We start from the raw sequence: 26,976 nt of genomic DNA, 5'->3' as shown, positions 1-26,976 counted from the left end.
ACGAGGGAAGGTGTGTGTGTTTCTTTTATTGGCCTTTTCAAGAAAAAATAGTGAACTGTTACATTACAGGAAGAAGAAACACACACAATATATATATATATATATATATATATATTATATATATTATATATATATATATATATATATATATATATATATATATATATATATATATATATATATATTAGAAAAAATTTTAAAAATTATCAACACTAACATGGGCTTTTACAACATTTTCTGTTTAAATATCTACACAAATTTTAATCATTTGCAGGCCGTTTACTCCAACCTGTTATAAAAAAAAACACACACACACAAGCTGTGCTGTATCGCGTGTGACTGCAAATGCATTTTGTGATGTAAATCATAAAAGGGGATTTTGTTTAAGTGATGTCAACCTCGCGCAAAACTCACCTTCCTGTTGCTGACGTAAGTACATTTGCATCTTTTGGGGCAGTCCTGGTCCCAGTCCGCCATGGCAGGTGTGATCCAGAAGGCGGACACCATTCCCGCCAACACCATCAGCCTCAGCCACACGGCGTGATCCATGGCCGTCCTCCTCCTCGCCGCCATCTGTCACCGCACGCAGTAAACTGCCATCCCCTGCAAACACAATTGGAACGAACGCTATAGTATTCGAGACTCATCTTCTATGCAGTATTAGGAGAGAGGGACTCTCTTTCTCCCACAATCCATGTCATCTGTTTTCCATATATATACGTGTATGTGTATATGTATATATATATATATATATATATATATATATATATATATATATATATATATATATATGTCATTTATGACAAATCCTTCCCTGTTTTGTCAGGTAGGTTGATAAAAAATGGAAAACACACTTTTTGCAGATACGAGAATGTATTTAGAAAAAGTAACACAGTATTAGCCGACGGAAAAGGTATAAATATTTGTTTAAATATAACACAGTATTAGCTGACATAAAAGATATAAATATCAGTTTAAACAATTTGCTAAAATCAAATTGCGTTCTCGAAATAATCTATTTACAGGACATCATTTAAAAAAATATCCTTCATACAAGCTTTTGATTCCTCGACGCAGTGAGAAGGCATCGGATGTGAATCGCTTCACATCTACCTTGAAATCATAATCTTGGATTTTCTTTTTTTAAGACGTGATAGGACTGCATCTATATATATATATATTGTCATTTATGAAATCTTCCTTGTCAGGTGGTGATAAAAAGGCAGTATTTTATTTAGCTCAGATTTGTTTTTGGCCTTTGGACATAAAAGATATAATATTTTTAACAATTTGCTAAAATAACGCCGAAACGGCATTTACAGACATCATTTGACCACATAGCTTTTGATTCTCACGCAGTAGGCCTCAAAACGGTCCATTGAAATAAACCATTTTCTTTCTTTAAGAGTGATTTCTCGCCCACTTAGCACTTGAGATCTCCTTCGAAGGCCTATTTATTTCCTCAGAGGTTTGGCCTTTGGAAAGGAAATAATGGAACTAACAGGAAATAACGCCGAACGGCAAAGCAACTGACCACATAGCTATTCCACGTACCTCAAAACGGTCCATTGTAAAACCATTCTTTCTGAGTTTTTCCCTTTTGTACGGAATCGGCTCTCTCTCTCTCTCTCTCTCTCTCTCTCTCTCTCTCTCTCTCTCTCTCAGTACGCAGTACGGGGAATTACATTTTCTCAAGTCGTTTTCGTGGACACGTGCGTTTCCGTAATGCGAAAACAAGAACACACTCGGGAGTCATACATTCTCTCGATACAAACACTCTGCAAAAGTGTGTTTTCCGATATTTTTGATAAGTATCAACCTAATAAAGTATACCTAAACTAGTTCCATAAACAAAACAACGAGGGAAAATAACCGTGACCCGACCGAATTTCTTTGATGAAATAAGATGAATAAAAGCAACAGTCCACAGGAACAGGAAAATAAAAAAAGCTGTACTTTCAAAAAACCAAATTACTACGATACATCTTTAAGACAAACTCGAATGTTCTCAAAGCGAAAGTCGACAGACGTTCGTCAGAATTTACATTAAGGTAAAACAATGAAGAGTCTAAAAAAAAAGGGAAAATAATTAATGGAAAAATAAAATTCCTCGAGGCAAAGTATAAAAAATACGAAGTAATATGATTTGCAATATAATATCAGTTACGAAGACATAAAAGTTACCTATAAGTTCCCGACGCTTCCAATATCAATGGTGCATAAGAATGCAGGCAATTGAAAAATGTTCCCAAGAAAATAAAATAAAAAAAACACTAAACATTTGTTACCATGAAATGCAAATATAAAAACCGGATGCTGTCCAATAAACTCTCCTGACCGTTGGATATTACCCTCCTACTGCAATATTCCGTGTACCAGCAAATCAGAATATTGGACAAACAAATCAAAGTCATTTAACAATACTGCCATGCATTCACACAAAACTTGGTTACTACCGTCGACCGCTGGTGCCAAGGGGTTCATCTCTCTCTCTCTCTCTCTCTCTCTCTCTCTCTCTCTCTCTCTCTCTCATACACATTGCTTTTAGTCTCGTACCGGGCGCCTTGTCGATAATTACTAAAATGATCGAGCCATGTGTTAAACAGGCATACACTCACGCTGTATGTGTGTATGTATGTGTGTATATATATGTGTATGTGTGTGTGTGTATATATGTGTATGTATATATATATATATATATATATATATATATATATATATATATATATATATATGTATATATATATATATATATATTATGTATGTATGTATTTGTGTGTGCGCGATCGCGCGCGAGTTCAGTTTTACAAGCCATCAATGAAAGACAATTTATTTAAACCAAGGGATATTACTTTCAAACTTCATGAAAGTATCATGCCACTAAGGCGGTCATCCTATCTGCAACGAACTTAATCATCAATTCAACTTATTATGATTACCTATAATAAAAAAGAACATCCCTCTGCTTTAGCTCATAAGCCTAACCCTGAGGTAAAGTAAAGAATGAGCAACTCTTAGACAAATCAACAAGCACATACAAAGATAACGCAACTATTCAACCTCCCTGTCCGCTGCATCTCTACAGATTCACTGATAGGACGTTCATAGAGCAGCTGTTACACCAGACAAGGCACATCTACACAGCTCCTTTCCGCTGCAGCAGATGTTTTGTCGTACGAAATACCATAAAGACAACAAATGTATGAAAAGTATTATAACCTAGCTAGAGAGAGTTCGTAGAAATAAGCGGCTGCAAATTAAAGGTACTCAAGAGTGATGAGCGCTCCTCAAAATTTAATTTCTCTAATGAAGAAATGACGACACAAAATTTAATTGTACCTACCTACCCACACCAAATCCATGATTCAATAATTTAGCCAAAGGGGAATAATGTAATAACGAAAACTAAATCTGTTACCGACACATTGGGACCCTCCAGTAGTATACGAGGATGATGGTAATGATACTGATGATGATGATGATGATGATGATTTGCTGTACAGTGCCGTGAAAGAAATGCCTCATCCTCATAAGGGAAGACAACTACATTATCTGCTACGAGCAGTACCTTTAACACAAAACCGAAAAACAATGAACGCAGTCAACGAACTGTCCTTAGTTCCCATCAGCACCCACCAGATAATAACGTTAATCGTCATCGCGGTTTTTCGCGGACAAAAGAGAAAAATTAGATGACGTGCAAAATCGTCCCTTCCCTCACATGCAATTTTTGTGGGGATATTATCCTACATTTCAGCGACGTCGCCTTACAGAGACAGGGGCGTTTCTAACACCAGTGACATAAGAGCATTAATCTATTCTCACATTCACTTTTCTTTCTTATTGGCGAGAAACAGCTGTTATACAAAGCGTTAGAATGTATACGGGATAGAACACGTCCAAGCAGAGTAATTGAGAAAACTCCAGGACAAACGAAGTCGGCGAGAGAGGATTTGGTAAACACCATTCATTTCTTTCGAAGTCCACGTCAGCTCTCGCGCTCTCTAATCAACAGCCGGCAGTTCTACGGTACAAATTCACGGTTTACAACGTTAAAATTCGTTGATACTCAATGTATGATAATTCACCCTGTGGTATCCAGCATGAATCTCAGTACGTGGCCAAGTATTCCCTGCATGATTCCAATGTGCTCTCAATTTGCTGAAGCCGTTTTTAGGATTAAAAAACGATTAGCGCGCCAATACCTATTTGCACATTAATGCATAAAACGTATAAAAATTTCCTAATTACAGTGTAATTTCCTAACAATGAAAAAATTTTTAACTCATAATTTATACAAATGCTCCCACAAAGTCAATATGCATATCAAAGCCCTTTTTACAGAAGTAAGTTCCTGAATTTCGTTCTAAGTATATTCTGTGGGCCATAAACAACCAGTGTTTGCTGTCTTGCACCCACACAAAAACAAACACCTGCGCCTTCACAATAGCTTCTCTATTCAATAGATTAGTCACGATGGCTCGCATATGGACACCGTAACTGAAGGCTTTAAATCTTTGCGTGCCTGTCTGTACGCCAATGGCACGTCTCGCGTTTGCACACTACCACGAATTTGAGTCTTTGCATTTTTGTCTGTGAATATGCAAGAGGCACTGCTAACATTTTTAAGCATCCTTGCTGATTTATTTTTCTACGGTCGATGACCTTTATAAAGTAAGATTCCAAAGATTCTTCATTCTCTCTTGGTTCACATATGCTTGGACTTGGCTGACCTTCCCGTCCTAGATAGTTCCAGAAAAAAAGGAAGTAACTAATGAAGGATCAAACAGGTAGACAACAGCGACCACAAGGAAATAAAGGAATAAACAGCAATACACAATTCCACAATTCAACAAAAATTATATTGCCGAAAACTTTTCCCATAATTGTGTGTACATTCAACACAGACACACATTTATTATATATTAGGTCAAGTCAGATTAAACTTCAAATCTTCTGATATGAATGAATGAATCGTGAAGTTTAGGCTAAAACGCCAAACTATGCGACACTTTGTCATTCAGTGAAAAGAGGAGGTACTGTAGCAGGGGTTGGACAGCAAAACAAAAGATCCACAGCGCCGAGTGGCAAAAAGAAAAAGTCCCCGTGCCTGGTTTCACCGCCTAAATTTCGAAAATCAATAAATCAAGATAAAGATCCAAAAAATAAATGAAGCAAGGATATAAAAGTGAAAGTGAGAGAAAATCCCACAGTCGCACTTTGCAGTTGTAATAAGAGAAGTTGGACAACTAGAGGGAACAAGGAAACGAGAAAGCAGGTCAGGTAAAAAGGCTGCAGTGGGTGTAGTCAGAGGCCGAAGGGAAGCTACAAACACCGTTTAGTAATGCCCACAGTGCACTGCTTGGGGTGCACTGACGACAATAACACCGCCCCCACCCCTCCTTACGGGTGTCGGGGATATGTTCTGCCCTTCAAAGATGCGATACCAACAATAAAATTTATTCATGCTTATTTAGGCTACCTTGTATTAGATTTCCGTTCGTATCCCAATATTCTGATACTGTAAGTAAATGGGAAGGGATCACATCTAGATCAAATTTCCCTAAAATCACTCGTATGTTTTCTAACAAACCTAAAGAATTATTGCACCTGTTGAAATTATGAGAACCCATCAATTATAATATTTAAAATAAATGCAAATTACTTCAACTCCACATAAAAAGTGACAATCGTTTATGAAAACCTGAACCTCACAACTCTTCAGACACACGGTCCATCTCTTCTGCAACTGCCCACAAAAATCATCCGGTATACTGAGAGCCTTCCAAGGTTTTGAAGACTATCTATCACGAGGAAATATTGTAAAAATCTTTTACTATGCTTTTGTCTTCCATAGTTGACTCGCATCTGAAATTGTTCTATTAAAAAGTTACGATTCCATTCTATTTATTTCCCATGATTCCCGTCGTCCAATTAGCTTATAATAGATAATCATCGTCTACATTTAGATCCCGCCGCGGATGAGATCCAGCAAATAGACTGAACATGCAGTTAACTAACGGCCTTGCCTTTTCTTTCGTGAAGTTCAGCATCTTAAATCTTTTCAGACGCTTCAAGATTTACAATACAGATCTACTGGGCTGCTCCTACGAGTTTCGTTTCTTAATTCAAGCTGCTTATCTCAACTACGGCTGCAGCCGGGGTAATAATACAAGCAATACACATATTCTCTCTCTCTCTCTGATAAATGTTGGGAAGAATTTAATAATGTTACAATAAAGCGTGCAATGTAAATAACTTACGACACTAAATTTTCGCACCGTTCAAGACATGCCATAAAGCGTGACCCCTGCAATGGACGATCCGAAGCCTCAGCGGAGATGCTTACTTATTCATCCTTTCAAAAGACGCGGAAGAGTCCGGTTGCAAGTATTACGCAACGTCTAGACCAAAAGAGTTTAGGGACAGGTCCTGTCCGCCCACACTGGTGGAACAGGTACGTTCAAACTGGCTTGACCTGCTTTACATCTGCACCCCCACAAAACCAAACAGGAATTAACTTACGCGGGAGAAATACTATTCATTCGTTCATTTACTGTTGCTCTCTGCTTTATTATCACCAAGCAAATTTAGCAATAAAATCACACACAGTTATCCAAAACGCTAACAATAGCATATATAGTATATAATGTAAATTCTAAAAAATAACGATAACACTGCATAAACAAGAATGATTCAGTCATTGGGTGAAAAATATCACAAAAAATTCCACTAGATTCACTATAAAAACAGTGGACATGTGTGTGTGTGTGTGTGTGTGTGTGTGTGTGTATATATATATATATATATATATATATATATATATATATATATATATATATATATATATATATATATATATAGAGAGAGAGAGAGAGAGAGAGAGAGAGAGAGAGAGAGAGAGAGAGGGGGTTGATTAGAGTTCAGGTTTTGGCTGGGGTAACGATGTAAAATTGGCAGACTTGGAAAAAATAGATGTTGCTGTTTTAATCAGCAGAACATCACAACATTTACAGTCTGCTGAATAGAATGCATTATATATCTAGAGAGACGGGAATCAAGATAATCTACGAAAAAGAGAAGTAAAGAGGACAGGATAAGCACGAAGGGTAAAATAACATTAGAAAGAGAAAGGGTTAAGATGGGATGAATCTTTGAAATTTTTGGGAATGATGAAATCTAGTACCGGTTCTCTTGAGCTGGAATTTATTGAAAAACTAAAACGGGCAAACCAAACGATGGGTAGGCTGTATAAGATTTGGAAATAAAATATACATATGTATATTGAAAAGGAAATGAAGTTAACAAAGCCTGGTACGATCTGTATGGCTGTACTGACACGAATCATGGTATGACAATGAATCTATTAGAAAGATTTTTATCGATATGAGAATAAAAGATACTATCGACCTGAGAATAAATTCTTAAAAAGAACATTAGGATGGCAGGATGCAGTTCGAAAGTATGCCATAAAGAAAATTATGGAAATTCCATATGTGAATGAAATACTGATGAAAGGGAGATGGCTTCGACATGTCCTTCACACAATCCCGGGAAGAAAAGCACTCGATAATGTCCTCTGAGCTTCTGTGGGCACCAGAAAAGCTGGAAGACCCAGATCTAACTGGAAGAAAACTTTGCGAAGGGAGGCTGGAGATGAGTAGAGATTTGTGGAAGATAAAGAACAGGAAAGACGTGAGTGGCGGAATTTCTTAAAGGTCCCTCCTTTACGCGGTATTGGAAACAAAAGCCCACTGCGAATGAAGGGACACCAGGAGCCAACAGTGTAAAGATCACCCTTCGGCCATAGTGTTTTCTGACAAAGTCGCCCTGCGATCACTTCAATATTGTTTATGCAAATGACAAACACTCAGGTAATTAAGGTTCCCCCCTCATCGTTTAAGGACTCCAAGATAAAACTATTGATAATACGTTGACAAATAAAAACTATCTACTGGGTTGCGTTTTGTAGATTATTATTATTATTATTATTATTATTATTATTATTATTACGGACCGAGCTTCAATCCTAGTTAGAAAAGCAAACTGTTAGAAGACCAACGGCATCAGTAAGGAAAACCGCCTACTACAAAAAATGAAATTAAGGTACAGAATAAGCTATGAAAGATAATAACATTGATAATTATGAACAATAAAAAATACAATATATTAAGACAGTATAATAAATAAGGCAAAAACAAATAAACTATGAAAAGCGAGACTCATGTTAGCCAGCTCAACAAAAACCTCTGAAGTTCCAACGATTCAACTGCAGGAATGGGAACAGCATTCCACAATTTGGTCACAACAGAAATAAAACTTAAGGAAAACTGTGGCACTAAACATTATAAAAGATAATTTAAGTACCTTACAAATGACTGCATTTATAGCAGTACGCGGTAGGTAATATAATCTGGAAAACTGAACGTTAAAGATAATCAGAATTTTGAAACACCTTATGCATCATACACAATGAACTAATTGAACGTCATTCATTGCCAGAGATTATTATCAAGATCAGGGATAAGAGATTTAAAAGAACTCAAGTTTTTGTCCAGCAATTGATGATGAGAGACTGCAGCTCTTGAAAACCAAACAGGGGAAGCAGAACTCAAAACATCAAATAATAAAAGAATCAACACATTCCCTCAGGAGTGAGAAGTCTCGAGATATCTTGAAGGACTCAAGCGTACAGAGTATCCAACTAATTCTAGTAGTCATAATTTAAAATTTCACATGTTATAAAAGTCACCTCTCTCATTCATTATCACTATATGAATTCATCACGACACTGAATACTTACAATGAAGTGCCTAGTTTTAGCCTCGTAAGTATTATCCGTCCCCCCAGCCATCCCAAGCATTAATTCGTTCAACACGCACTACTCTGCCATCGAAGTTCGTATAATCTCTCAAAATAATCTGAGATGAGCTACTGCTAACTCACTACAATATTAAAACGTTCCTCGTAGATGTCTCAAAATGTCAAATGTGACACGAAACAATGATAAATGGTGAACACTTGGACCTCAACAGCTCTAGGGGGTAGGGAAAATTGTGAATGCTACCGTGGTTGTCATTCCCAATTTCTTTAGGCCTAACATAATTATCCGACCATGGTTTTTTATATTATAAAGTGGTAAAATAGCAGCTATACTTATGAAAAAAAAAAGTCCTCTTTAATTCGATCTCAAGAACTACATTTTTAAGAACACCTATATGATTTATGAATCACAGCTGCCCAAAAATGATATATTATAAAATGTCCAGCATTCACAGCAATGAGCAATCAAATAAAAATATATGTAGACAGAGAATAAATAGCTTTGAAACATCCCAGAATCAACTTTTAAACCCTCCCGAGGCGACCAGCGATTAGGGGTACAGGAAAAGTGACACTTTATTCTTACAATTTGAATTCTTCTCATGAAAGGAAACCAGATTATGAGTGACATGGCAAACAAGTGGAGCTGGAGAACAAAGGAGGCACCCTATAGCTTCTACACGAAAACTTCAAGCGTGTGAAAATGTATGATAAAAAAATGTAGTTTTATTAAAATGAACGGTCTTAAACAATTAGATATTGGAAAATGATGACACATACAGAGAAATTAAGGGTGTATATAAGAACCCCAGCCGTACAATAGGTAGGTCAAATAGTCAAAGATATATAGGTAAATAACATCACGACCATAAAAGTAATTTTCAGGAAAACGGTAAAGTCATACCTCCTCGTACGTTTGGTAAAAGAATAACTATATACAACTGCGTAAAAAAAATCATTCTATCTCGATAAGGTAGAGAAAAACAACGATGATTACAAACAGAATTAAGGCATGAGAAAAAGTTAGAGAGATAAATGCTAGACGGCCTGGCAGAAATATCATTCCAGCAAAAACCGGCCAACAGTCGGTGTTGTAATGTAAGGTAGGTTCTCTCACCCGTGTATACATCGTCGATTTAGGACCCAGGAAAGACCTTTTTGGACATTCAGACCAAATTAAAAAATGCACATTCGATTTTTTCTGTACAGCGTATAATGCTGTATGAAACTCTCAGCCACGGCCCAAGTAATTCTCAGCCGCAGCCAATTGGTGGCCTGTGTTGTTGGCACCTATAGCGGTGCCAGACACACGATCATGGCTAACTTTAACCTTAAATAAAATAAAACTACTGAGGCCTGAGGGCTGCAATTTGGTATGTTTGATGATTGGAAGGTGGACGACCAACATACCAATTTGCAGCCCTCTAGCCTCAGTAGTTTTAAGATCTGAGGGCGGACAGAAAAAGGGCGGACGGACAGACATATAGCCATCTCAACAGTTTTCTATTACGGAAAACTAAAAATCCATCCAGAACCAGCATTCAGTAACAAAAGTTTTTAAGGCTCCCTTGACAATGATAGATACAGTAAAGATTAATGTATTACAAGTTAGAATTTACGAAAACAAAAAATGGTTCGTTTATTGTAACAATAAAATGATCGTTTAAAAAATTACCAATTTCAACAAAGCCAGAAAAAACAGAGGTTATGCGGCCTTGCTTCGGCACGTGATAGTTGACACAGGCGGGAGAAAACTTTCTCCCTCGAAACAATAGACTCGCTCTCAAGGGGCTGAAAGCAAACTCATTTAGTCCAGTCAAGAAATGTTTCTTAAGAGCAAAAAAGTCTTTAACCAAACCAACCTAATTTCACTTTCCTTGGACTGAATTCTATGAAACTGAATCCCACCTTTTCCCTTATATACTTTCCGGAAGATCCAGGACAAGCTTAGCCACGGAATGCATACATTTGGATGTGACAGATTTTTTCCGGAGTTGTTCATTGCAGAAAAATATACCTATTTTTCCTTCGCAAATCCTACTGTGTTTGCTTTAAATAACATGTTACGGAAACTTGATACCAATGACAGAGTTGTAACGTTCAGTTTAACTTTTAATCTTTGCTCCAAAAAATAATCATGAATCCACTGGCAACACTGACAGATTTTACTTGTCATTCCAGAAGAGCTCTCTCTATTTCACATACACATACAGATATGTAGGGGTTTGACAAACTGCGAGTGGGCTTTCCCTGCACGCGTGTAAAGCGGGGTAATATTGTGGAAGTTTTCTGCAATTGGGATCAACTTTGATTCAGCCATCAAAATATGAACGTGGCAGTTTTCAATGTGGTGGTTTTCCCTCTGGAGCCACCCCAAGTTGAGGGAAACAGTGTTGAAAAATATGACACACCACTTCTCAGTGACCTCTATTCTTTGGCCAAGCTTGCCCTGGACCTTACTGGAAGTATTTTAGGGGGAAAAGGGGGGGGGATATAACTCAGTCCATAAAAAGTGAACTGAGTTTGGTTTTGGGTACAGAGGATTGGAGAGACTGTTTTGCTCTTTGGAAACATCCCTTGACTGGGCGAAGTGAGTTTGCTTTAGTCTCCTTGAAACCAACTCTAATATTTCGAGGAAGATTATTTTGTTTCGTCTGTGCTAACTATCAAGGGCCGCAATAAGGCCTCAATCGACAAGGCACAAACCTTCAGTGATTTTCTTTATATATAAACGCGGTCATTATCACCAAACTTTTTTTTTTCTTTATAAAAACTGGTGATTTTTTGAAATGGTCATTTTTATTAATATTGGTAAGCAGGTTTTTTTTTTTCCTTTCGCGAACTTCAGTTCCCAATAAAATGAACTGTGCTTAATTTCTATCAAAACGTTACTCCTTTTTTTTTTTTTATTAATAAATAAATAAAATTTGTGTGGGAGTGTGGTGAAGTTACGGAAGCAAAAATTTAAAAAATCTTCAATCCAGCTAATACTTTCTTCTTACTGGCATCGCCAATAATATGGAAACAACGATGCACCAAATTTCGTCCAGACGCGTTCCTTCATAATGGCTTCAGAGAAATCGACTTTCAGATGTTCATGACACAAGGTCAGTGGAAAACAAGCTAAAACCGTTTAGGAACAAATTTCTTCCTTTTGTGCAGGTAATAAATTAATTGTTTGTGAGCACTGGTCTGTTTCCAGTGACGACGGACTATCATTTTTATTTTTTTAAACCGATTTACCTGATGACCAAATGGTGAAAACATGTCTGATACAAATTAGGTGCATTTCAATGAGTCTTGACAATAGCAACAAGACGGAAGTATTAGATTAAGTTAAGTGTTCAATCATTTTCCTTTTGTGTCTTGATATACTGTACATTTTGTGCTAATGTGTCAACTCTCTTGATTTACTGATACGTCCACTATATATATATATATATATATATATATATATATATATATATATATATATATATATATATATATATATAATTTATATATTATAATCGTTGTACCACCCTGCAGAACGGATAATGAACACTTAATACCTATGTCCCATGGATCGCAGTGCTCAACTGGGTTCAACAGGTAGGAATTGAATTCATCAGAGTACAAATTAGTGAACGAAAAATGAAATATGAGTCACGAAGTGAAAGACTGGAAAGAGAGTAAATGGAATAAAAAAGAAATAGAGAGAAAGGGGAATGAGGACTCCAGATAAACAGCGCAACAACCAGTCATCCTGTAATCCTGTTTGGCTTGTTTTATAAATTCGAAAAAACAAATTTGTGCTATAACCAGTCTCGGGTTCATTCCGATTCAGCAACTTTGGCTATACCTAATTCCACCTAATTCAAGAACAACTTGTGTATTTTGAGGTAGAATGGAAAGCAAATCCAAAATTTACTCGGGTACTTCATCTTGAACAGCAAAATAAGGTCCTCTCCTGAAATGACGCTAAATATTGCAATCTGTAGCTTCAAAGGGTAACGTAGAATATTAATTCCAAAAAATTTGGTTTTTAAGTAATTCAGTATTTTAAAGACTCGCCGTAAATTAAAATGGAATGGCAATCAACCTCAATAAGGAGATCAAAACACGTTTGAGGAAAAATATTAAATAAATAATAAATAGAGGTTGAGAAGCGGAAGGGTTATAAGACCAGAAGGATAAGTTTTGTTTACAAGAAGGTACACTATTGTTTCTACCGTATAGATGATGGCAGGGGGAGGGTACACTGACTGACGCTCTCCAAGGATACTTGAAACCTCGTTCAACACGTCCCATGACTCACAACAGAAAACAGCCCGTCCACATCTCGCGCACGCCAAGTCACTTCTAGAGAAATTTCCTGTCAATGTAAAACTCTGCGATTGTTTAATGAACAAAGACTACAATGAAACGACGGAAACACGTTTAATCAGTGAACTCTACTACTTTGATTGATTCACAGCAAACTAAATTCGACCTCGCCTTGAAAAGGGACTTTGTAGAGAGCGCTGAACGTACCTGCAGGTGAGTCGGGAGTAGAAAAAAATTGAAAGAGGGAACCCTTGGGATGGGAAGAAAAGAGAGGGAGATGGGTTATCGGGGAGGGAGGGGGTATCAATGTTCTCTTATTACACACTTATTATATTTCATCCATCCACCTAGCAGCACCGAGCCCCGACTCGCCGCCACTAGCCAAAACTCACGTGCAGCCAGCACTTACTTATCCCCTCTTATGCGCCGCTTCCTCCATCCGTTTTCTATTTCGCTCTTCCAATATTCGCTGTTCTAATCCTAACTCATAATTCACTTTCCTTTCAGACCGCCCATTCATAACCTCGCGAATTTAATTACGATAACCCCATTAAAAATCACCTTTGCGAATTCGCTGACGACATTCTTCATCTTGCCAATACCTGTGGGAATCTGAGAAGGCTATAGACGCTATCCTTCTGACGTGTCAATCACCGGAGGGCCTTCCGACAACCATCGGGGTTCCCTTGCCCACATGTGCATTTAATCAATCGATCAAGCTCCACACTCGACAGCTACCTCGACAAGTTTCGAGGGCTCTCCAGCTGCGACGCGTGGAGGTAAACAATGGTGTCGTCCATCGAGCTCACAGTTCCCACAACCCGAAAGAATGAGAGAGAGAGAGAGAGAGAGAGAGAGAGAGAGAGAGAGAGAGAGAGAGAGAGAGAGAGAGAGAGAGAGAAACTTGTTAGGTTTCCCAAAAGGATAAATATCCCTCCCGTTTCCAGCATATCCAAGACCACAACAATGTTGCGCTCACCTTGATGACAAAAACAGATAAAATTTACCGCGGCAAAGCTTCACAATAGCTCGTTACACATTATGGTCGTAAGCGCGGTCAAGCGCGCGCGCACAAACGCATACAAAGTGTAAATCCCGAAAGAAGCCAGTTTACTGAAATAAAACTTTATCAGAGAGGAAAAGATACATCTATAGCCTATGCAACAAGCAAACACTGACAAATATAAAAAAAATAAAGTTGATGTATGACAACACAGCCAAAGAATTTTGTAAAGCAAACTTGATCTTGAAAAGGGAAAAATCAGAAATAACCATCAAACCTAGAATGACAATCGAACCGTAAGTTCTCACTACAACGCAACCACAGATTACTCTGCTCATTAGCATTAATCAAGAGGTTGAGCTGCTGATGGCAAATGACTGACTCGAAAGCATCACGTTTCTCTCTCTCTCTCTCAGAAGGGGAAGGTTAGTCGTAATACTCCGTTGTAAATAGAGCCATTTCGATCTCAAAACTGAAATCCTATACAGTTTATCATTTCCAGTGAAAATTTTCCAGTGGCTGTGTTTCTTGTTAAATAAATTTTACTTCGGTCAATGCAAAACTAGCTAGCCTGGATCTATATTCCTTATTATATAGATATATGTATACAGTCCAAGACTACGGACTCTTCCTACTCAATGCAGCCTTGTCTCCATTTTATCGAAAACGATGTCAGGAATTGTGTATGTATTAACAAAGCATAAGGCTGGCACTGTTTGAATTGCACGTTCTCGAAGCAAAAGTTTTTTTTCTAGAAAAACCATTTAGACCTTATAATGAATTAACCAAAATAAAATGTAAAAAAATATCACATGAAGACCAAAGTTACAAAACGAAATTCGACAAACCAAGCACTGTGCAAATTTATTTTACAAAGTTTGAAGAAAAAAAGAAAAAAGGTCAGAATACCTTTTGTAAGCGTAAAATTTTAATTTATGAAAATAACATGAAATTCACGAATTTGAATACGCTCTGTCCAATACTTATATCCTCACTTTACATCTGCAATAACGTGGGTTTCAATACATAATTAAGAATCACCCTTTTATAGCGTAGTCTATAATAAGCGCTGTAATACATTATTAATATTACCCATGCAATCTAGTATTAATCTCGCATTACCGTTTTGTTCAATTCTATTTAATGATTAAATTTAGTATTGTTCCTGCACTCCTCTTAATGTAATTGTTGTGGACAATAGCTTTTAATTTTTTTTTTTAAATAAAAAGATTTCTGTTCATTATAGATGTACAGAAATAACTTACTAGTCAAAGAAAACTCCTCTTAATGTAATCGTTGTGGACAATAGTTTTTAATTTCTTTTTATAAATAAAAAGATCTGTTTATATATAATAACTTACTAGTCAAAGAAAATTAATACAAACACACACACATACAGCATATATTCATAAAATGGTAATTGCTTTTTTGGGGAAAATATTAAAGATAACAAATGACTGTCGTAACACAGGTGGCAGCAAAAAAGGGATATATCGCACATTTCTACTTAGAGCAAGGAAGGAAAGTCCTTTCCTGTGGAGTAAAATCACAGAGCCACACAATGCAGCGTCCCACCATGATGCAACGCTAATCTGAGATTAGAAAGGGTGTTTTCTCTCAACGAAGATCAAAAGGAGGATCATTTTTTAAAGACAACAACATGAGGTGGGTTTTAACGTAGGGCTACATGCTAATATGATAAAGAAATAGCCTTTATGAAGGAAACTACGTGAAAAGGGCCTCCATATACTGTTCCTCTATATAACCTAAATAATGAAGTTCTCGTATAAGAATTCTAACCATCATTTCATATTCTAGAGTTCTAGAATTTAAAAGGACACAATCCACTTTATACATATGGAATATTCGACTACTAGACACCGTAAGACGACTGGTAAAATTTTAAAAACGATTAATGGTTTAAAGAAAAACTAATAATAATAATAATAATAATAATAATAATAATAATAATAATAATAATGTCCGTTAGAAAGTCGCCTATACAGGTTAGACTCTTTAACCACAGTCACCAAAAGGAAATGGGAGTTCTTGACCCGAAAGCCGTGCAAGCAAAAGGGGGAAGGCAACAGCAACTCTGGTTTCATCCTATTAGCGCCCGACCAATATTTCCCGAGGGGAGACTCGCTGCCACTTGCTTGTTTGGTCGATGGTCGATTTGTCATTCTGGACATAAACACGTGGAATGAAGTGGTCGTTGTATATCAATGGCGGCGAGGGTTTTTACTTTAACGACTTCTCGATCATACTAATACGAAAATAGTTTATATAAAATGTAACAGTTGTTCGCTGGTCGATTGGGCATTATGGAAACAAACATATGAAATTACGTAAATTCATTTCTATATTATAGCATCCTGATTTCACGCAATTCAGTGAAAAAATTTAGGCGTATTACATTTAAGGAATAATTTCAAGTTATTATTTCAGTTTAATTTCTTTGTGCGGACAAGAACGGTGCGGTTACTTCGACCTTATGAAAAGATTTGCTCTGTGTCGAAAGGTGTCAGCTTTTTCCTCACCTTTTCAGCTTTATTTAAATTGTAAATTCTTAATTAAATTATCATGCCTCCCTACCATTTCTTTCAAAGAATGCACCGAGTTCTGTAATATGGTTTATTTGACGAAACAAGTACTAATGGACATATATGTAAGTAGTTTTCCTGTATCAATTTAAAATCTTAGGAACTTCCTTTTATGTAATAAGGAGAAGGCGCCTTGCCATTAGGTGAAGTTGTGAAGTCTTACAAAGACAGTGAAGTCGAACAATATAGCTAGTAATAATTACAAACTGGTTTGCCACTATAGAAATCATCGGATGTATTTAGACAGCTTAGTTAAGTACTGAAGTTACAAAAATTCGAGAGAGAGAGAGAGAGAGAGAGAGAGAGAGAGAGAGAGAGAGAGAGAGAGAGAGAGAGAGAGAATCTAACATTTGTAATAACTCACGTATTCTAATAAATCTAAATGACACAACAGCAATAGAGGTTACATTTCTATGATTCAATAAAAAATATTGTACATCTTGTTCAACATCTACTTCTTGATATATGAGCAAAGACAAATTATATAGCCTATGCAGCAAAACGTGCAAGAGAGGCATGGTGGCTGTTTCATACTCGTAATAAAGGGAAAAAACAAAAAAAAAAAAGTCCGCAGTTAATGTCACACAAAATAAGTATTAATCTAGACTTAGTCAAAATACTAAACTATATTACACATTTCTATAGTAAAAAACTATACGCAACTGCAACTAAAATTTTGCTGAAAACATTTAATATTATGCAATTTAGTTTTGACAATGCACAAATCATCACCGATAAGGTCATTTCAAGCGAGCTAAATTTCCAACAAGCAGTGATTATTTTCTTCTGCGAAGTCTATAATTCAAACACGCAAAGATTTCATTACTTCGTCTACTTCGTGAGGTATGGCTCAGGTCAATCTTGACTTCGCTTTTATACATCTGAGTGTCATCACGCACCTTGTCCCACCCTTTGAGAAACCCGAACTTGTCGATTCAGCGACTGATACAATCAGCTGATTTCATTTAAGAAAATAAAAGGTAACAAGAGGTAACTGCTTTTACAACTGCAGTTTCGAAAAACATGCTTGCCACAAATATGTATGGCAAGTATTAACTTGCCATTTTAGCATAATGCTATAAAATTCGGGCTGTTAGCAAATGTACCTTATGAAGAATTAGAGCCCACGGCTTTTTTCCATTTTATTTTTTCTCCATTATCTCTAAGATAGAGCAAAACGAAATTGGTATCCATAAAAGCGGCCTCCACATTAAAGAAGTAAAAAATGCGCCGAAGTTTCTTCGGCACAATCGGGTTTTCCGTACAGCGTATAATCAAGGCCACCGAAAATTTATCGATCTTTCGCTGGTCTCGTTATAATGCTGTATGAGCCGCGGTCCATGAAACTTTAACCACGGCCCGGTGGTGACATGGCCTATATAGTTGCCAGATGCACGATTAGGCTAACTTTAACCTTAAATAAAATAAAAACTACGAGGCTAGAGGGCTGCAATTTGGTGTTTGATGATTGTAGGGTGATTGATCAACATATCTATTTGCAGCCCTCTAGCCTCAGTAGTTTTTAAGATCTAAGGGCGGACAGAAAAAAAGTGCAGACAGACAGACAAAGCCGACACAACAGTTTTCTTTTCAGAAAACTCAAAATGCCAGGGACCTTGCTTTCAGAGAGACAGTCCAACAGCCACCTACTGCAAGAAATGTAGCAAAAATGAAAAAGCACACGATTGCCGGCAAACTGCCCAAAGGAAGCAGGCGTCAAGAGAGAAACCAAAAACCAAGGCGCCAAGAATCAAAGGATGTGGCAAGGCTCAGTTTCTGGGTCTTCGTCATCATCATCTGATGTCCAGCTCTGACAAAGCGGCTGTTTTCTTCTATAATTTAATCTCTGCGGTGTTTTATATATTAAAATGAGTCACTGTTTCACGTTATTTTGAAATGAAAAAAGTCAAAGAAAACTACAAAATTTACATTTTTACATCACGCAGGACAGCTAAATAAAGAACAAGTTAAAATAATTAACAACATAAGCAGCTTATGGTCCCCAAATAATAGATGTATGCAAGCATGCATATTTATATTATATATATATATATATATATATATATATATATATATATATATATATATATATATATATATATATATATATATATATATATATATATATATATATACACATACATACATACATATATGTATATATGATTCCTTTATTTTGCGTTTCTATCGGATTTCCTAACTGAAGAGAAAATAAGTAAAAACCGCACCGAAGTTTCTTCGAAGCAATCGAGTTTTCTGTACATCGTATAATCAAGGCCACAGAAAATAGATCTATCTTTCGGTGGTCTCGGTATAATGCTGTATGAGTGGTGGTCCGTGAGACTTTAACCACGGCCCGGCGGTGGCCTGGCCTAAATCGTTGACAGAGGCATGATTATGGCTAACTTTAACCTTAAATAAAATAAAAACTACTGGGGCTATAGGGCTGCAATTTGGTATGTTTGATGATTGGAGGGTGGATGATCAACATAACAATTTGCAGCCCTCTGGCCTCACTAGTTTTTAAGATCTGAGGGCGGACAGAAAAAAGTGCGGACGGACAGAGAAAGCCGGCGCAATAGCTTTCTTTTCAGAAAACTCAAACCCAGCAATGACGAAAGGAAGGCAGGCTATTCATAACAATCCCAGTATCAGTCACACCGACAGAGATGAAAGAGCCAAGATGAAACAAAGAAAACGATAAAGAGATACAATATCTGGGAAAATAAAAGATACAGAAGACAATTTCCATAAAAAAGAAACTGTTCTAAAGATAGAGAAACAGAACGCCTGAAAGTTGTCTGTGGTCATGACAACTAATCACAAAATGGGGTGAGAGCGTCAGCTGGACAATTTCATGACCACCGCTGCCGAAAAATCTAATTGCTTTTCTTCATACGGACACGACTTCATTGTTACAACTTCCACTGTCAACTTTTCTTGTGACTTCATCGTACAACTTTCACTCAAGGCGAATACTGAGAAACTCATGATGCTGGATGATTGCTTCGAAGTACGTAAATATTGAACCGGTTACTACTACTACTACTACTACTACTACTACTACTACTACTACTAATAATAATAATAATAATAATAATAATAATAATAATAATAATAATAATAATAATAATAATAGCTTCTACATTTTTAATCTGCGACAGCTTAAAAAATTATGACTTTAAAGACAGCAACTCAAAAACTCACCAGTATTCGTTAAGGAGTCATCACAAACGCTGCTCTTACGGTTCACGACGACGCATAATTTGACTCTGGCAAAAGAAAGAAAGGAAACTGTTCAATGGACAAGTAAGGACGTAAAAAAAATAAATGGAAATATCTCCGTGGAAAAGGAAAAACAAAAGAGAAAACCTGTTGGAGGAAAAACAGTTAAGTCTAATGGAAAAACAATACAATAGGAGACATCCGAATACCAAGCCGATATCAAATAAGAAATAGATGGAAGTTGCAAACTCAAAACACATTTGTGTGTGTGTGTGTGTGTGTGTGTGTGTGTGTGTGTGAGAGAGAGAGAGAGAATCTGTACATTGCCTTACCCATTCCTACTCATTGATGGTTTACAAACTCGTGTAGTTGAAACTGCCCCTGGAGGAGAGAGAGAGAGAGAGAGAGAGAGAGAGAGAGAGAGAGAGAGAGAGAGAGAATCGTGTGGAAAGTCCGAGGAAAAGGAGACCGATGATAATGACGGATGACTGGAGAGGAATGGCTAATAATAGGGGAGGCGCCACGAGGAGTACCCAAACAAGATAAGGGGAGGAAAAGACTTGAAGAAAAACTGAGATAAGGAGAAAGCGAGGGAGAGAGAGAGAGAGAGAGAGAGTGACCGAAAATATATTCTAGATTACCTACACACACACACACATACACAAACATACACTTGCATACATACGAGAGAGAGAGAGAGAGAGAGAGAGAGAGAGAGAGAGAGAGAGAGAGAGAGAGAGAGAGAGAGAATGGATACTCTTGAGTGCCTTTAACAGGCTTACTTTAACCAGACCACTGAACTGATTAAAAGTTCTCCTAGGCCTGGCCCGAAGGATGAGACTTATTTTACATGGCTAAGAACCAATTGGTTACCTAGCAACGGGACCTACAGCTTATTGTGGAATCCGAACCACATTATACCGAGAAATGAATTTTTATCACTAATAGATTACCTGTAGAACAGTTACAACTCTCCAGGAGTGTGGGAATACCTTGTCGAGATACTGAAAGCAATACTGTCAGACGTGACTTTGGAAATGAATGCAGAGAGAGAGAGAGAGAGAGAGAGAGAGAGAGAGAGAGAGAGAGAGAGAGAGAGAGAGCAGCGGCTGGAGAAGGGGAAGGGCTCCTGGGTTCCTGCGTAATGCACTTACATCGATAATGGCACGCAGATGAGGTTACTGTTATTTGATGTTTTATTAACAAATTACTGACAGCAGTTTTCTACCCTTTGATATTCTCAGTAAGTTCTTTACTTTATCCAAAACCTGCACACAAAAATTGCAAAAACTTCGACTTTTCAAAATGATGTACATGAAAATAACGAAGCCATTGGAAAACATAAAATCACAGACTATAAGAAATGGATAGTATCTCCATAATCAAAATGATTTGAAGAAAGAAAAGCTTCTTATGCTTGAAACAGGTTATCCTGATAAAAACCATCAAGAAAATCAAATGGTCATATTTACCAGAATTACTGGGAAATTATGAGTAATTTATCAGTATATTAATACCTGATTCAATGCTGCGACAACAGCCGATAATAATAATAATAATAATAATAATAATAATAATAATAATAATAATTTATTAGCAGCAGCAAGTGGTATTAATAGTATTTGTAATTACGCAATAACTTGAGAATGGTTGAATAGTTACGGATGAAGAGAACCTTAATTTAAAATGAAGGACGACTTTCTCTACAAAAGAGACAAATTCCGGCCCAAAACTGGGCCTAAGCCACTATGCCGGCGCGAAACTTCATCAGCTAATGGACTCCACGATACACGATTTGCAGTCTGTAATTAAGTGTCAGAAATTTGCCAGCGGTAACCTCAACCCTGACGTTCCGAGTAAATAAAAGAATTTCATTACAACCTATTCACTTCTCAAATGATACAAAGAGTGGAATTTGCTCTCTATCATAAAAGAACCAAATCAGGTTTTAGGATCGATGAAAACATATATATTAAAAGCATTTACTAACCTTCCTACTAGCAATATTTTTTCACTTTAGTTGATATAAAACTGAGAACTAATTTCAAGTATTAATACATCAACTAATCATAATAAAACAACAGCGGCATCTACAAGAAAGAAAATGATAATATCTGAGGAACAAACATCAAAACATAGCACGTTCCAGTGCGCGGTCATGGAGCAATTTCATAGAGCTGCAAAATTAATGGATCAGCCTACATTGTTACCTTTCTGTCAGTTTCCTTCCATCTTGATAATTTCTTACAAACTTCCCAACACAATGTGCGACTGATATACTGTAATTCCACCCTACTTAAGCTCGGCAAAAGTAGGCAATGTCTCTGAAATTCCCAAAAGACGAGTGACAAATAGTTCCACATCTTCCTACTCTCTCCCACCCACACACACACGCCCCTCCCCAAACCTCCATGGCCCCAAAAAGGAGAGACGTGACATCATTCTTTGCATGGATGGTGTGAGGCAATTTCAAACCCTAGTGTCAAAGACCCAGAGCCAATGTCTTGACTTTTTTTTTCTTCCGGTGGTCTGTGGATTTATATGTTTCGACTTTCTTTGATGGGATACAGCCGGACCTAGCTAACAATGCTTCTGTAACTTGGGAATGACATTACCTGACCGCACATATATAAATAAACCATACACTTTATAAATCTCTCTCTCTCTCTCTACATATGTAAGTGGATATGTATATATATATATATATATATATATATATATATATATATATATATATATATATATATATATATATATATATATATATATATATCCTATATTATATAATATGACCTAATTAAAATGTGAGTAAAATTGCCTTATAGACATAAAATGTAAAATATTAAAAGCATATTGCATAGGCACATGATTTATGGTTGAAACTAAGGTCAAAACTACCCTCAATATCAATCGAATTCTCGCTCCATTTTCAAGAAATCAATCCCAAATAACGGACCTAGACTGATTGACTGAACCCCACTGCATAACAAGCCAATAATTACATGAAAACTAGAATACCGGAGAGAGAGAGAGAGAGAGAGAGAGAGAGAGAGAGAGAGAGAGAGAGAGAGAGAGAGAGAGAGAGAGAGAGAGAGAGGGTACCAATTAGTATTTACCGAGGCAACTTCTCTGAACGGATATATTGCCTTCATTAATCATCCAACACACAAACGCAATACAACTAAGCTTAAATCACGAAAAACCCTAAATGGGGACACGAATATTTTCTCATCCTCACATAAGGACATACATAAATATTTGTCTGGTAAAACTAAGGTATACTTAACTTTTTGCACATGCAGCACTTACAGGGAGAGAATGAAAAAAAAAAAATCAACACATGTTCATTTTCTAACCTATAATGTACACTAACACTTACAATTCGTTCATTTATCATATGCCACTCTACTGTGGTCATTGTTTACCCGGATGTGACGTAAACAAGTGAAGAACGCCAGGTGATAATTACTGTTTGCTTTCGAAGGCACAGTCGTCGGTTAGCGGCAACGTAATTTAAAGCCAACATTTTGGAACTCACGGGTAACTTGCCTAATTAAACTTCTTTTTGAAACAATAACAATCCCGCTGAGAGAAACTTCGTTTTAAACTTGAAGTTACAGCAAGATTCTCTTCAATCTCATCATTAACTTAAACACCCGTATAGCTTTTTTCGGTCATGATATTTCAAGGCGATTAAAGTAAGCACTGTAAAACTCAAGAGTAATTGTTCGTATGTTCAAATAAATTCTTGAAGTTGGAGTACTTTAACCTCAACAGAGGAAGCCAACAACGAACATTTTGAACATTTTACATACTGTCGACGAGACAAAAGTTCGTCATACAATCGAATGATTAAGCCCAAAACCTCATTTGGACTTATTATTGCAATATTTATTTCTCCCAGAAAAACTTCAACAGTAATGTAATTTTGAAGACTTAAGAAATGAACCTGCAGTATATAATTTGGATGATAGTAATCCAATTATCAGACTAAAAAAAGTTCAACGAGCTCATATTAAGATATCAGAATATGGTGTTTTGTAATGTGAAATATAAATTCAATTATTCGAAACTCCCAATAACTTTTATAAACTTGCGATGTGTTTAAGAGCTAAGCCTTCATTCATTTCAATCATAATACTTTCATTGTTATACAAAGCCTGGTCAAGTCAATATGCTCTTAAGTGGATTTCAAGAGACCTTACACAATTTGGTGTTCAGTCACACAGGCCTATTGCGCTGCAATAAAAGACCGACGCCTCACATGCCGCCTCCCTTTCAAGACATTTAAAAGCTATCAATGACGAGACACCCGAACTGTCAAAAGACCTTTCTGGTGGCAACAGCAAGAGAGGATGAAAGTCTTCGGTACATATCACGTAGAGTAAACAAAGGGACTCGTCTCTAATCCCGGAGTCATCCTCGTTACACGGCCTCCTCTGGCTGCCATTTGTCCGAGGAGGCTGTTCACGTCAAGGTCCTTGGTTCACGTCACGCTTAATCCCCAATAAAGGCCGACTGACACAGCGCTACCCCGAAGTACTACAGTCGCACTGGTAGCAATGGGGCAAATATTGAAATGTACGAGGGCACCATACACTCATCGGTTCTTCTCTAAGGCAAAAGCCAGTTGTTCACTAGACGTGAAAGCAACAGACACGAACAACTGAAACTTAAAAGCAGGCATATAGAGAGGTGTTTACGTACCAGCACTACTACCGCTCTTTGCGTTTATAAGCAAACGTCCTCTGCAGAACGAAGGTAGAAAATAAAAAAGCAATGAATATCCAGATAAAAAAAACATCAGATTAATACCGCAATGGTTTACACATGGTCAAAGAGCAAACCTATAGACAATTTAAACAAGGAAACTAAACCTTTCCGCAAAGTATAGAGCTATGCAGAAAAAGTTTATCATACAACTCGTAGATGACTCATGATGATAAACCGCAGCCTCCGGCAAAGTCAAGAGTCGTAAAAGTAGGTTACAACGATATGATGATAACGAAAACCTTTATCTGACTTTATCAGTTCGTTTCATGACGCCAGACGAGAAGAGTAACCTTGTCATTTCAGATTTAACTGTACACTTTGTTTTTATATCAAACAAAATTTTTGCGGTTTTGTGAAGTTGAGCCTTATATTTACGTTTCATAGACATACGGTACTGTACACCTAACATACATACATACATTCGTGCATTATGAAAATCTTGCGTACCGTCTTTTAACACAAAATCTACGTCTTTACTTTCCAACGTATACATACATCTGTATGTATGTACAGTATATGTATATGTGTGCGTGCGGAGAGAGAGAGAGAGAGAGAGAGAGAGAGAGAGAGAGAGAGAGAGAGAGAGAGAGAGACTTTCCGATGTGTAAAACATTTACCATTTGACATCAAGGGGGGGTTACTTTTTTTTTTTTTTTTAACCACATGAGCTAGTGCCAGACGGCTCAAAAAGGCCTATACTTATCTCCGAAGCCATTGAGTCTCTGGTAACGCGTGGGGGCGTAGGCATAACAGAGGCTGGTGTCCAACAATAAGACTTAATCCTGAGGTGTCACCTAATCACAAACAAAAACTTGAAAGGGAGATATTGCCTTTGTCCGACTTGGAGGTGTAACTGTTTGTCTTCTTTATTTCTTCTACACCCAAGACCATACTCGCATACCACGCCGAATCCTTGCAGCAGCGAGCACACACACACACACACACACGCACACGAGGGGTTGCGCATCGGGTTCGGCAACAGAAACCCCATTTAAAACAACACCCTATAAAACGTACAAAAATGGCAAGGTGAGGCTAGAGAGAGCAAGTACTACCACAAACACAATGAGATGGCTATCAGCTGCTGGCTTTATCTCTTCACTGCTGATAAAAGTAACGAACTTCACTTTCAAACAAGACTACGTTCACCGATGGTTTGGGAAATCTTGATTACAATTACTGTACCTCCAACCGTCAATTATTAACATAATATTAACTGTTCTACACATTCTTAAGGATAGTCTTTAAATGGCCAGGTCTACGTAAGGACAGTCAAGCAGGAAATTTATTTTATACATTCGCTTAACGTACATTTATAACATTCATTCTATTTACAAAACCACATTGAACTTCAACTAAATTATTCATTCGATACACCTCCAAAATTAAGGTTCTACCGCACAATATCAAACTCGATGCAATAATTCCAGTAAGTGAACAACTTTGATCTAATATAGCACTGTAATGTAAAACACAAAAACATATGAACTTGATACAAAATTGCAGAATTATTCAGCAGAATCAATCTGAAAAAGACATTATAAATTAGATATTCCTTTTCTGAGAAATGACGGCACAAGCTCCTGTGTACACTTGAGTCACTTCAAGAGACAGAGTCAAATACTGGTATGCAGAAATAACACCACACATTCATAAGCAATTCACTTTACAAGCATCCAAGCAGCTGATATAAAAACTTGCAAACACAGCGAACACGAAACAAAAGCGCCTACATAAAAGCAGACCTCAAACCTAAATTGAGACTAAGCATGAGTTTCGAGCGTGAAAATGTCTACACTTAATACTGAGCGAGGGCGGTTCCATGGCATTTTCAGCAAATTTAACCAACTCCATTCATCTCATCCAGGATTTTTTTGAGAGCGGGCAGACACTGGGTGAAAGCATTGCATTCTGGAAACTTCCAAGGTGATGGCCACCAGAGACTTAATCTAGGTCTCACCTTTTTGACAGCCTAATTTAATTAAAGGTGAAATCGCACTGACATAAACCTAAGAATATGTTACTCTTTATTCACATGCCCATTTAGTCTTTATCTAGCCAAAGCCTGATGGAAATAGATAAGGAAACGGAATGGACTTTTCTCCTTGAGAGATGAACGATTACGGAATTCAGTGAAAAAATAGAGATTAGGATAGGAATTAGTTGTTGGTAGCACTAATAACTAAGGTCCGGAAAAGTCTCTTGTAAAACCAGAAGTGCACAAGAATCAAGCCGAGAATTCAT

General features: G+C 37.1%; 1 protein-coding gene across 3 annotated transcripts in view; it reads right to left on the bottom strand.

Moving 5' to 3' along the window:
* The window catches only part of LOC136847441 (uncharacterized), a 761,967-nt gene that overhangs the window by 49,437 nt on the left and 685,554 nt on the right, over positions 1-26,976 (bottom strand). For 2 of the 3 annotated variants that reach the window (XM_067119137.1, XM_067119136.1), the window contains 2 exons: positions 19,942-20,006; positions 415-603 (listed from right to left, as the gene is read on the bottom strand). In XM_067119137.1, the coding sequence (XP_066975238.1) occupies positions 415-573 (159 nt within the window). In that variant the 5' untranslated portion in view covers positions 574-603; positions 19,942-20,006. The remainder of the gene's footprint in view (positions 1-414; positions 604-19,941; positions 20,007-26,976) is intronic. The other variant, XM_067119138.1, reaches the window with a different exon arrangement.

Source organism: Macrobrachium rosenbergii, chromosome 16 (genome assembly GCF_040412425.1).
Source record: "Macrobrachium rosenbergii isolate ZJJX-2024 chromosome 16, ASM4041242v1, whole genome shotgun sequence".
NCBI lineage: Eukaryota > Metazoa > Arthropoda > Malacostraca > Decapoda > Palaemonidae > Macrobrachium > Macrobrachium rosenbergii.
This window is presented reverse-complemented; position numbering and strand designations above follow the sequence as displayed.